The sequence below is a fragment of the Rhyacophila brunnea genome, unplaced genomic scaffold (genome assembly GCF_057557595.1).
Source record: "Rhyacophila brunnea isolate RB1 unplaced genomic scaffold, BYU_Rbru_1.0 scaffold_10, whole genome shotgun sequence".
In the NCBI taxonomy this organism is placed as follows: Eukaryota; Metazoa; Arthropoda; class Insecta; order Trichoptera; family Rhyacophilidae; genus Rhyacophila; species Rhyacophila brunnea.
Window position 1 is genome coordinate 26099179 of NW_028232752.1, and position 12400 is coordinate 26111578.

A 12400-nucleotide genomic window follows, 5' to 3' on the forward strand; every position below is an offset into this window, starting at 1 on the left:
TGACAAATTTACCATCGTGGTTTATGTTTTCCTGCTATCAAAAAGGCCAGGTGTGGTCCGCCATGCGGCACTATCGCATCCGGAGGCCAGCAAAACTCGTCCGTTGGCACGTTACAACAATGTGCCCAACATTCGGACTCACAATGGCACAACAATGGCACAAAAAATAGGAAGTACATTCCCCAGCAGTTTTATTTTAGAAGCACAATGCAAAAAATGTGTTACCCATGTTATGTTGCATCTAAAAATCAATTTCACAAATCAAATCAATCTATGGAAGCAAGCGAGGTACTTCAAAGCCAAACTGAAGAACATACAAACAATTTTACGTAAGTAAGTTAAATTACACTTTTCGCAACAAGACAAAAAATCATTGACCAGTGGCGTGCGGTTCATACAGAATAAAGAATATAGATAGATAGATGCTCTGGATGCGGCACTCGCCTTAGGTCTTAATTATTCCAAACTACATATTCATATTATAATATAAATAAAATAATAATGTCATAAACTTAATGACATACTAGCTGCTCAGTACCGCTTACTAAGTGAGCAAATGTGGTAAGGTGTCGTATTAGCTACCTAGTAGGGAATCCAATCCCGGGATCCCGAATCCCGGGATCCCGAGCTATTTTCGATACCTATGAATCCCGGGATTGATAAACATAATCCCGGGATTTCGGGATTGATTTTTTTATCAATTTTTATGGAAAATATAACAGAAAAAATACTTTTAATTCAAAATAACTACATTAGAAATAAACTGAGTTTGAATGAAGTTTGATGTGTAGGTTGCCGATTCATTTTATTTTTTCACATAGATTATTAAAAATGAGAAAGATTGGTAAAAAAACAATGCTTCGCACTTTTAACAAAGTAATTCCACCATGGTATCATACGTTTTACGGCAGTTTCATATTTGGCTGACTAATTAGATTTATGAAGCGGAAAGGCCATAAGTACGCCATGATTATTTGCTTTACTATTTTAAATCTCGCTGATCTATTCATTATGTCTTTACTATCAGAAATAGCAATCTCATATTAAATTCACATTATTATTTATATTACAATATTATTTACTCCATTAAACTTGTGTATTTCCAAGATTTAACGTATACAATATTAACAATAAATGTCTTAAATAGTATAAATTATACTAGATTTATTTTTGACCGATTTTATCAATGTTATTTGTAAATATAAAAATTTTATATTAACAATGGAAAAAAATCCCAATCCCGGGACCAGTCCCGGGATCCCGGGATTGTCAAATTGTAATCCCGAAATCCCGGGATCAGAATTTTAGCTCGGGATTGGATTCCCTACTACCTAGTACCTCTTTTATGCTTTGCAAACACTTTGTCATTATAACCTAAAACTGCTGTCAATGTCTTGGTCTACCTATGGCGACTTACGTGCACATTTATACGTTATTAATATGTTCTATTTCCACTGCTAATGAAACAAAGGCGAGCATTAGACTATATTTCACAGTGTAGGTACTAGTAAATTTTAAAAGCTATTAAAAACCATTGAATAACTTTGCTAACTTACTCATCTGAGGTTTGCAGCCTTCGTATAAACTAAAAGAAACGCCGTGAGCACGCACATTCTAGGCAAAGTTGGAATACCAAAATAATAAAATTAACATACATAATCTGAAGCCTATTTGCGACAGTACGTATTTGTACAATGTCTGAAATTTAGATTTAGATCACAAGATCACAAGAATGGCAAACCAAAGCATGTATGCGGACTGTGAACAATAAGAAAATCAAAGAAGAAAGCACTTCCGATGGCCTTTGTTCCATTTTGGGGACAGCTCATGGATTTATGGTAGTGCACAATGTAGGTACCTATGTAGGTACTTTAAATCCACGGAACAATCGTGTAGGTACCGAACGAATGTACCTACCGACTTTTGCGACCGTTAGTTGTTATTCGCTGGAGTGAATGCTCAAAATCCACATTATGAAAATATTTGATCCTTGTAATAATATTTGTACGTATGCAGTTGGCCGTATCACACATCACCGTGAGCTGTTGTATAGGAAACCGATGGCCGTATAGCATTGAGATCCAATTTATGTCTAAATAAAACACTTAAAAAAAGAAGGTAATAAGGAATACAATCATATCGTAAGTACCTATATATCAATATAAATTTTAATTAATTCAAAAGTAGGTTAGCAAGTAAGTAAGTACCTGTAAGGGTACTGTTCGGTTATACGGAATACAGCGGAAAACGCATTTTGAAAATAGCCGATAAACTGGATTATTTGTTAGGTTAACCCAGTGGTCGGCAAACTCGTTAGTCAACAGAGCCAAATATCAACAGCACAACGATTGAGATTCCTTTTGAGAGCCAACTGTCTTAAACTAAACTTAGGTACATACTAAACGTAGGTACATACACTGTTTATTAACTTAATAAACTTTAGTTAAAGTTTCATGTCTTCATTAAACTATAGGTACACTGAATAAAACTTGATATCATACATAATAATGATCTTATTTATTGATAAAAATTTAATTTAAATCATGACATTGACTGTCAAACACTCAATGTAAATAATAGCTTTGCATCTCCTTCGAAAGTTTATGGAAGTCAGGTTTGTATGTTGTTGCTTTTAATTTAAAGCACGATTCCAGGTTCTCATCAATAAGACGACGTCTTAATTTACCCTTGATATCCTCTCTTATAAATCTCTTTACTAACCACAAAACTTGCAATATTAACACTGTTGGAAGGTCGTATTCAGTAATTAAATACAGTACTTGATTTTTCTTGACTATTCTAAAGTTCCTAAACTGCTTTCTTCTTGCATCGCCGGCAGGATGTTTAGTGCTAAATGACGCGATAGGGCGTGTTAAATTGTAAAGTATCTCTCCAAAATTGACTTCTTCTTATACGCCAATTTTTCCCAACAAATAATACAGGTCGGTAGGCCATTTAAGTTTTGAAAAAACGCGAAAGTCTCGGTCCATTCAACTTTAAATTCACGGTTTTCGTCTTCCGTTTTTCTTTGCTTCTTCTTTGTAGCCATGTCAAATAGAGCAGAGGGCATTTGTGGCAGAGCCGCACACAAGGGGCCAAAGAGCCACACGTGGCTCGCGAGTCGCTGTTTGCCGACCACTGGGTTAACCTAACCAAACCTAACCTAAACTAACAAATAATCCAGTTTATCGGCTATTTTCAAAATGCGTTTTCCGCTGTATTCCGTATAACCGAACAGTACCCCTCCCCTGTAAGTATCAAGTCGTACATATTAAATAACTGATAATGGCAGCGTTATCATAAAATATTAAATGTTACCAATAAACATGAAATTAATGTTGTAATTGAATCTAATAAAATTGGAACATTACTTTACGAATAACGCGTCATTTTTTATCTCCAATGCTATACGGCCATCTTATTCCGGTATGGTAGGTCACTGTTGATTGTGATACATCAACGTAACCGTTTAACGTTTACCTATAATACGGCGTAGGTATTTATCCCGTTTCAAACAACTTTTTAGGTAGAAAAAATGTTATAAATAATTACAAAATAAAAAGAACTTTTTATATACCTACCACTTTTTTAAATTCTCTGTCGAATCATATAAATACTTTTTTTTATACTTGATAGAAATACTGAATAAATATAGAATACTGAAATGTCATTTTGACATTTCATATTGATTTCCATAGTAACGCACGTATATATTAATGATTTAGTTGCTAGGATCCCCTTAGCAACCAATAATAGTGTTTTACTTTTTATGATTTTTTCCGAAATAATTTTCCATACAAAACAGAATTAACTGAAAATGAATTCAATTCTGCTTAATTATTGCATCGTGTTCTGATATATTCTAAAAGTTTCAAATGTTTAGCTAGTCGGGAAGTTAGTTAAAAATCGATTGCAAGATTTGTACTGGACAAACAAGAATACGAGCTAATAAAAACGTGGTAAAATATATTAGGTACTTACGTGTAGGTATACTTAGTTTATGGTTACATAAATAAAAAGAAAACCGGATATGGCTTCGATTTATTGATCACACTACCTCATAATAATATAAAATTTATTGTATGTAAGTAATTCATTCAAACTCATGAACGTTTTGTACTTTTCCATGAGGTTTTGTTATATTCCAATGGATTTTCGAGGAATTATATGTATACGACTTTCATTAATTAGAATTTAGTATGAAATTCCATCAAGTCGGTACCTTACTCTCAGTCGATAGTATTAATTGATATTCATTGAAAAGTGGAGGATCCATTTTGCTGGATTGGAAATTCGAATAAGTAAATAAAATTAATTTATCTTCTCAAAAACATCAGAGTTTACTTAGTGGTGCTAAAATTCATGATCATTATTACTTATTATAAACTGATTTCCTCAGAGATCGGGGTCGGTTTCGTCTGCTTAACTTAAACAAACATTTTCAACAAAGAAAACCATATGCGTGGCGCAGTGGCGAAGGGTGGAGGTAGGATGTTAAGATTCGACCTAAATAGTGCACATTGAAGTTTATCAGTCATTCGTATTCGGTTTTATTGAACTAAGACTACAATTTACAGATATTGTTGGTTAGTTTTTAAAAATCAATTAAACCCCGCCGTGGCGAAGGGTGGAGGTAAGCTGTTAAGATTCGACATAAATCGTGCAAACTAAACTTTGTCAGTCACACTTATTTGTTTTCGTTGAACTTTAGAAATTTACAATTTGCAGATGGTGCTGGTTAGTTTTTTTTTTAAATTCAATTAAACTCTGCCTAAACCAAACCATAATAGTTTAGAATATTTAGATGCTATGGGCGATCTGACAAAAATAGTGCGCACTTTGTCAGTCATACTTATTTGTTTTCGTTGAATTATGAATACATATTACAGGTGGTGTTGGTTAGTTTTAAGCCATAGTTCATTAAGCCATCCATGCCTATACCAAACCGTAATCGATAAAAAATATTCTTATATCTATAAAATAACTAAAATTATGTACGGTTTAATACTTTAAAGGTATACTTTTAGATATTTTATAGATAAACGAATATTTTTTTACTATTTGTAAAAATTGTAGTCTTAGTTCAGTGAAAACAAATTCGTTGTTTGACTGGCAAAGTTTAGTGTGCACTATTTAGGTCGAATCTTAACAGCCTACCTCCACCCTTCGCTAATGCATATTTAAGTGTGTTCGTATTATTGTGAAATGGTCAGTCTATTTATAGTATTTACACTGTGAATAAATTAATTCACAATAAATATAAAACATTGTAGGTCTAGGTACCTAGTTAAATGATTATTATTTTTGGTTATTCTTAAATGTACCTATATGATGATGCTGCAACTTCAACGTTGCGTATGAAATAATATAATTACGGTGTGGAACTGATACAATACCTATACCTATTAAAGTTATATTATGTATTTATGGCTGGCGATGGTGCCCAAGGTTGGGCATTTATTCAAACTCTTTGTTGAGCACATATTATTATGTACCTATTATATTTTATAGTTGAGTGGCAAAACGTGAGTGATTTCCGATTGAACAACTTACTTATTCCACGTTTATATACCTGACATTAGTTATGAATGACTTGATGAGATTCAATTATCATATCGATGCGTGTAAGTTGTTCTAGTCCAGGCCAAGATACATTTTAGTAAGGACATTAAACAAGTTGTATAAAAATCTTCGGTACAAGTCTGTTTACTGGAAGTCAGGTGGAAAAGGCAGCAATTTTTTTATAATTTTATAATAATAATAATAATTATGTAAGTAAGTAATATGCAAAAACACCCAAATATTTTTAAAATATTGTGAATATTATCCATCCTTGTTTTGGTTCTACATAGGTACTTAGGTATGCGAATTGGCTTTATATAATGTAGGTAGGTATATATTATTTAGCAAACTTCATTCCGCTCATAGCCATTAATATTTTTTACTTATTAAATACCTACCCATCCTTCTTGAAGATGACGTGTTACTGTATTAAGGCTATACTTCAGCTGGGGCACGGTCTAAAACAGTGGTCCCCAACCCCCGGTCCGTGGATCAAACGGTACCGGACCGCCCAAGGAACATTAAATTACTTCCATAGTTTTGGATATCAGTGGAAGATGAATATCCATCTTTAATCTGTAAAGCTATAAAACTATTAATGTGAAGCAAAGATGCAACAGTAGGTTTCGCATTCGTTTGTTGAAAAAAACCCATTGTTTTAGTTAAATTTGAATTGTACCAGACTGTTATAATATGTATATTTGTTACTTAGTTATAGTTATGTCCATCTGTCACAATATAAGATAAAAAAAATATTATGTAAAAAACCATTTTTATTTCAGTATTTGTGGTCCGCGAAAATTTTTCCCTTTTTTACATGTCCGCAGGTGTAATTTCAATGAAGTACCGTCTAAAATTTGGCGAATTTGATAGGTAGGTAGATCATGACTAATTTTACGTAAAAAGTCGCTCGAACAAACAACTTGGCTACCACTGATATATACAATTCCTGAGCATAGACCGATTGAAAACGAGGCATGCTATTGGCACTGTCATGGGATGGTTCGTCTTAAAAAATGAAAATGGTAGAATCCAATAGGTTCAACATTGTTGATTCATGGAGTTGACTTAAATTCTCTGGCATAGGTACTATGTAATTATGTGGTAGTATTTCTGTATAAAAAACACTCCATCTGTTTATTTTCTACGCCTCTATGACTATAGGTAGCAGTGGCGTTTGGTTCATGCGGTCCAATATTACTCCTTATGGGAGCAAGTGTGGTATGAGGCTTTGCTATGATAGATCTTTTTCATTGCTCTTCATTATTTTTAAAACAGCGTCATCAAATGACAGTAACACTACATTCATTTATTTTGAAAATCTGTCATCGAGTATTTGTAGAAACAATGTACCTATTTCAAAATTAGAATAATATCCGGTTCGACAAAAAAGTTATAAGTAAGTATCTATCTCAATATAGCCAATAAGATTTAAATATAAGTAGGTACCTACCTAGCATGCATACCTTTTAAGTATGATCTATCAATGTTTCGAAACTATTGTGTACCTACGTATAGCAAGACCATATCATTGGGCCGCACCCGGGGCCTCCGTGTCAAGTCCCAGAAGAAAAATACAATAAATAAGTAGGTAAAACGTACACATACATTAAATTGATTAAATAATAAAATATAACAATGAAATTTTGATACTTACGGACTGTAACTTTTTTGGGATCAAACTCCTCGACTCTCAGCCCGATCCTGCTGATCTTCTCCTGCACGATCCTGGAGCGGTCGCCGACGTCGTTCAGCTGGTTCGCCAAGTCGCTGAAGATGTCGTTCGCCAGGAGCACCAGGGACGCCAGCTGCTTCAGCGCGCTGCTCAGGGTGCAGTTGGTGACGGCCAGCAATTCGTCCTCCTTGACCTTCGGCACGCCGTCCGCGTCGTGCAAACTGGTCCTGGACAAATACTTCGGCTCCACCACGCGCAGAACGAACGGCATGATGACCACTTATTTATCTACACACCTGGATAAAAAGACTTTAAAACTTTACATTTGTTTCTATTTTATATAGGTACATTATACACGTATCGCTTGTAATAATACCATATTGTTTTAATACAATAATCATGCAAACGGTCACAGAACTGTAGTAAAAAAAACTATAACATTCAATTTAAAAACTTTGTTGCTTTATAAAGTTTTTAAATGCATGCCGTTGGCCACTGATCACAAACTTTACTGACTTTCTTTTGCCCAGTAAAAACTTAGTTCCGAACACTATGTATAATATTTAAAAATAATAATAACACTTGTTCAGTTATTTATGTACTATTTACACTTTTAATTACGTTCGTTTTTTATAAATTATAGTCGTAAGATTCGTTCGGATTGAAATGCCATAGCGAGATATTGTCACGACACTACAAAGAGATCCAACGCGCCCGCCCGTCGGAGCGGGAATAGGTGTTTGAAATTTTCGTTTGCGTGGGAATTTGACGGTGACGCCAGTAGATGCGCCCGTGTAGCCATGACAACACGCTGGACATGTGCGTTTGAAATAATTTCGATTTTGTAACGACATCTGTTGGGATAAAACGAAGCATTCAACAGCTTTAATGGTTCGAGTCCGCGATGAAATAAGATTATTGAATAAATAAATATACGGCGATGTAAATACGTATTCATAAAAATTCACTATAATATACATAATATACTTATTTATTACAAAAAAAAATAAGTTCGCCATGTTTCCACTTATGATTTCTGCGCCAGATATATTGAAGCAAACAAAAATCTATAGGTATACTGACTTATTGGTTAGTTTGATAATGCACATTATTTAAAAAGTCGTATAAACGTAGATATTATGCATAGATGTATAAATATAGAGATAGGCAAAGAAACGGTTCACTCATGCAATCGAATAGCCGGGTCTACACTCGGGACTTTTCCATACGTCTCACGAATTGAACTCAGGGCATGCGTCGTCGACCTTGAAATCGGTTCGAAAATGGCCGCCATTTTGTGATGAAAGTACTAACGCACTGCGATCCGACCGGCTTGGATTTCTATTCAACACCCCAGCAGCTTCGTATTTTTTCGGTAAGATTCGGGTCGTTCGTGCATTTGGCTGTCAGTTGCGTTGTCAATAAATGTATTTATTTGAGTCTATTTGATCATATTCGATGCATTTTAGTATTGGAATATTACGATTTTTTGCAAAATGTCGACTGAAATGATTACAATAGATTTTATTGAGAGTAGGGGCACATTGCGCATTATGGCATATAACCATAAAGACTATACGAACAAACTGAAGCGCAATGATGCCTACCTACATGTTATTGGCAGGAAAATTTGGAATGTCAGTTTTAGGGGTAAAAATAAAATGTTTACGGTTCTACTTTTCCAAGGAGTACCATACAAAGGAAACAAAGAGTGGCGCTGTGGCTGACAACAAGCATGAACCCTCGTGGTTTGCATATGAGACATGAGTCAAATGGCATGTCGATAATAGGGGTTAAAAATAAAATTGAGAGCTTGAGTTCGTATTTTTCAAAAGAGCTCCACAAGACTAAGGAAACAACAATGAGTTGAGCTGGGGCTACAGCAAAAATGAACCCTCGTGGTTCTCATACGAGTCACTGTTGTGTTGTATCGAATATAATATTATTATCTAGTTATTGTAGGTACCTACCTATTCAATGACATAGGTATTGTAGTAGGTATTGATGTGTCGTATTATGTATAACGCCCACGGTGGCCGCACGGCTTAAGCGTTAGACTATTATGCCGTGGGTCCCAGGTTCAAATCCTGGGTCTGGCAAGTACACATATTGTTTTTCAATTTGTGTGTGAGTCAGGGTAAGACCTAATAGTTTGAGCAAGTGGCTGACATCCATTTTGCCTTTGACATCCGTGTCAAGTTCTGAAAAAGGACGTTTTCATTCGATTCTGTTGCCCTCATTATTCCGAACAGTAGTCAGAAAATATATTATATCATTAAATTTAAATCTCTTCAACTTAAATTGATGTAATTACAATATACCTAGTATAATTGTAATATTTATTTTGAGAAACAGAATTATTCGCATGACGTTTTGGCATAGAATATTTTAATTTCGAGGGTGAATATCCATACAAGAATAAATATCATTAATTTAATACAAAGTGCACCGATAGATGGCACTAAACTAGTTCCATGACTGGTTTGTCGTTAGGACACACTCAAGTATGCTCATTTATTACAAATATGATTGTGATAATAAGTTTAAAAAAATAATTAATATAATTAAGTATTTGTTATTCTAAATTTTACTGTTTTCTTTTAACATTTTACACTCGTTTCCCGTACGCTCCGTGGTGGCGCTGTATTACCGTGAATAATTTTATTCATCACCTGCGAATCTATTTCGATGTATAATATATGACTCAACGAAGTGTAAGCTGTGATGAACGAATGTAGACAGTAAAACGGATTCATCTCCTCTGCGCATGCACAAAACTTCTCGGTGTAAAACCAGAATTTAAAAGTTGAAGAGGAAGTCGGCGTTGAAGTGACTAAATGGGGACGTAGCTAATGAAGCATGCCGACAATAGCCGACAACTTACGAGAAAAAGCGACGGGATAAAAAAATGCAGGGCATCACGGAGGACTTACGTTGGCCCTTTGACCGTAGTTATAACGTACTCGTATAATAATATAATAATGTTAAGCGAAGAAAAGTTTAAAATAATAACACTGTTTAGTATAATTATTAATTAATTAACTGGGATTTTAGTATAATTATATTTGAAAGTTGGGTATTTATGAAAAGATTGGTAGGTTATTTAGGTGCTTGCCTACATGTCTTTCAAAAGTAATACAAGTAATAAAGTAATTATAATAATAGCAATAAAGAAATTAAAGTAAATAAAATTATAAAAGGATATAGTATGTCATCATATTATTATAATAATCAAAAATAAAGTTTACATAAAGATGTATATCTATGTATGTATTGAAAAATATTATGAAATTCTTGCAAATATCCCATCACTGTAATTAATTCAGCCTTAATTAATTTTAACTTACATATTTGTAATTAGTTCGGGTTTAATTAGGTTATACTTACCAACTTTACAATATTTCTGTTATGATAAATATTAAGAGAATTAATAAGTAATTTTCGAATTAATAACATCAACTAATCATTTAAAAATAAGAAACACTGATATACTAAAACATAATATAAGTAGTACGTACATATATAATATATAGGTATATGAATCTGAACACAAACACGTCTCATAATCGACTAATTTGGTAAACAAAATAAATATATATACCTATATATCTTAAAAAATCTTGTGTACTGGGATTCCACGAAGAATTAACAATAAATAATATCAAAGTATCAACGCATACAATGATATAACAATACTCAAATATACGATAAAATCAAAACGTGTTTCTTATATTCAATTATAATATTAATAATCAATGCTTTCACTTAATGCGGTCCTGAGCAATACATACACGGGTGCTGTGTAAACAGAGTAATACGAAACGAATTTCAGCAGGCGTTCTGCAGTCGAAATTATTTAAGATTATTATTTTAACGTGTATAAATTCAATTAAACATACTCATTTGTGACACGTCACGGCTCCTAAGCGTTTATTCTTTTCATTGCTGTCGGTTTTACAATTTAACACGCTACACACAACCATTTTTACTGAATATTACCTACGTCAGGTGAACCTTTCACGTTGACTTACCAATGCAAACTGAGCGTCAATGTGACGCACGTTGAAGTGCTACCATAACTTGATTACCAGCCTGCCTCACCATACCTTCATATATCCTGCCGTCCCTAGATATTATGTAACAAATTCACATTTTTTTACAATTGTAAGTTCATCTTTGACTTAAATTTTTTTTAATGTTTTCCGATAGGTACTTAATATTTATAAATTAATACAGTTGAAATTGTTAATTATCAAAAAAAAATCTCAAATTCCAAGCTTCGTATTTTTCCGCTAGGTTCTCTGTTGGCATAAGGATCCCGTTTAATGTACCGTCCCTGAGCAATGCATGACCTGCCTACCCCCACGGGACGTCACTGCTGCAGAGTGCAAACGGATGGATCAAATTATTTTGATTTCCGAAGCTTCAATTTTTGGTACTGTTCGGTTATACCGGAGGCAGCGGAAAACGCATTTTGAAAATAGCCGATAAACTGGATTATTTGTTAGGTTAACCTAACCAAACCTAACCTAACCTAACCTAACCTAACCTAACCCAACTTAACCGAACCTAAACTAACCCAAACTAACAAATAATCCAGTTTATCGGCTATTTTCAAAATGCGTTTTCCGCTGCCTCCGGTATAACCGAACAGTACCCAATTTTTTTATGAATGCCTTCACTTTGTCTTTTTAAATCAGTGAATTGTCCTTGCACTGATTTATTCAGTCAATTTTTTTTAAATTTCAACCAAAAACAAAATTATCGTTCCTAAACAAATTTGCCTCAAAATTCAATATTATGATTTGACCCTTTTATTTCATTTTTCACGAGATAGCCAGTGCGCTTCACAATAGTATAAAAGTGAGGTACTTATTATAAAATTAGTCTCCATATTTTCAGACAGGTTTGCAAAATAACCTTTTATAGGACTGTTTTTTTATGTAGTTTATAACTAGCGGCTGTTTTGTAAAATATGCATTTGCAAACTGCAAACACGTGGCAACATTAATTGTGTTAAACTTTTCGCGCCTGCCTTTGCAACATTCCGCGCCCCAGTTTGGAAATCGCTGGGATACATATTAATATTATATTATAATATACAAATTATGTGAAGACAAGAATCTTATTAAACGCATTTAGTCGAGTTAAAAAATATTCTCT

At 33.9% G+C, this 12400-nt stretch overlaps 1 protein-coding gene across 3 annotated transcripts in view; it reads right to left on the reverse strand.

The window, feature by feature from the left end:
• Positions 1 to 12400, reverse strand: part of gukh (NHS actin remodeling regulator GUK-holder) — a 469721-nt gene that overhangs the window by 454483 nt on the left and 2838 nt on the right. The window contains exons 1-2 of one of the 3 annotated variants that reach the window (XM_085952604.1): positions 11137 to 11279; positions 7220 to 7533 (exon numbers count right to left, since the gene is read on the reverse strand). In XM_085952604.1, coding sequence (XP_085808730.1) covers positions 7220 to 7508 — 289 coding nt within the window. In that variant the 5' untranslated portion in view covers positions 7509 to 7533; positions 11137 to 11279. Of the gene's footprint in view, positions 1 to 7219; positions 7534 to 11136; positions 11280 to 12400 lie in introns of those variants that run through there. The other 2 variants (XM_085952611.1, XM_085952619.1) reach the window with 2 other exon arrangements.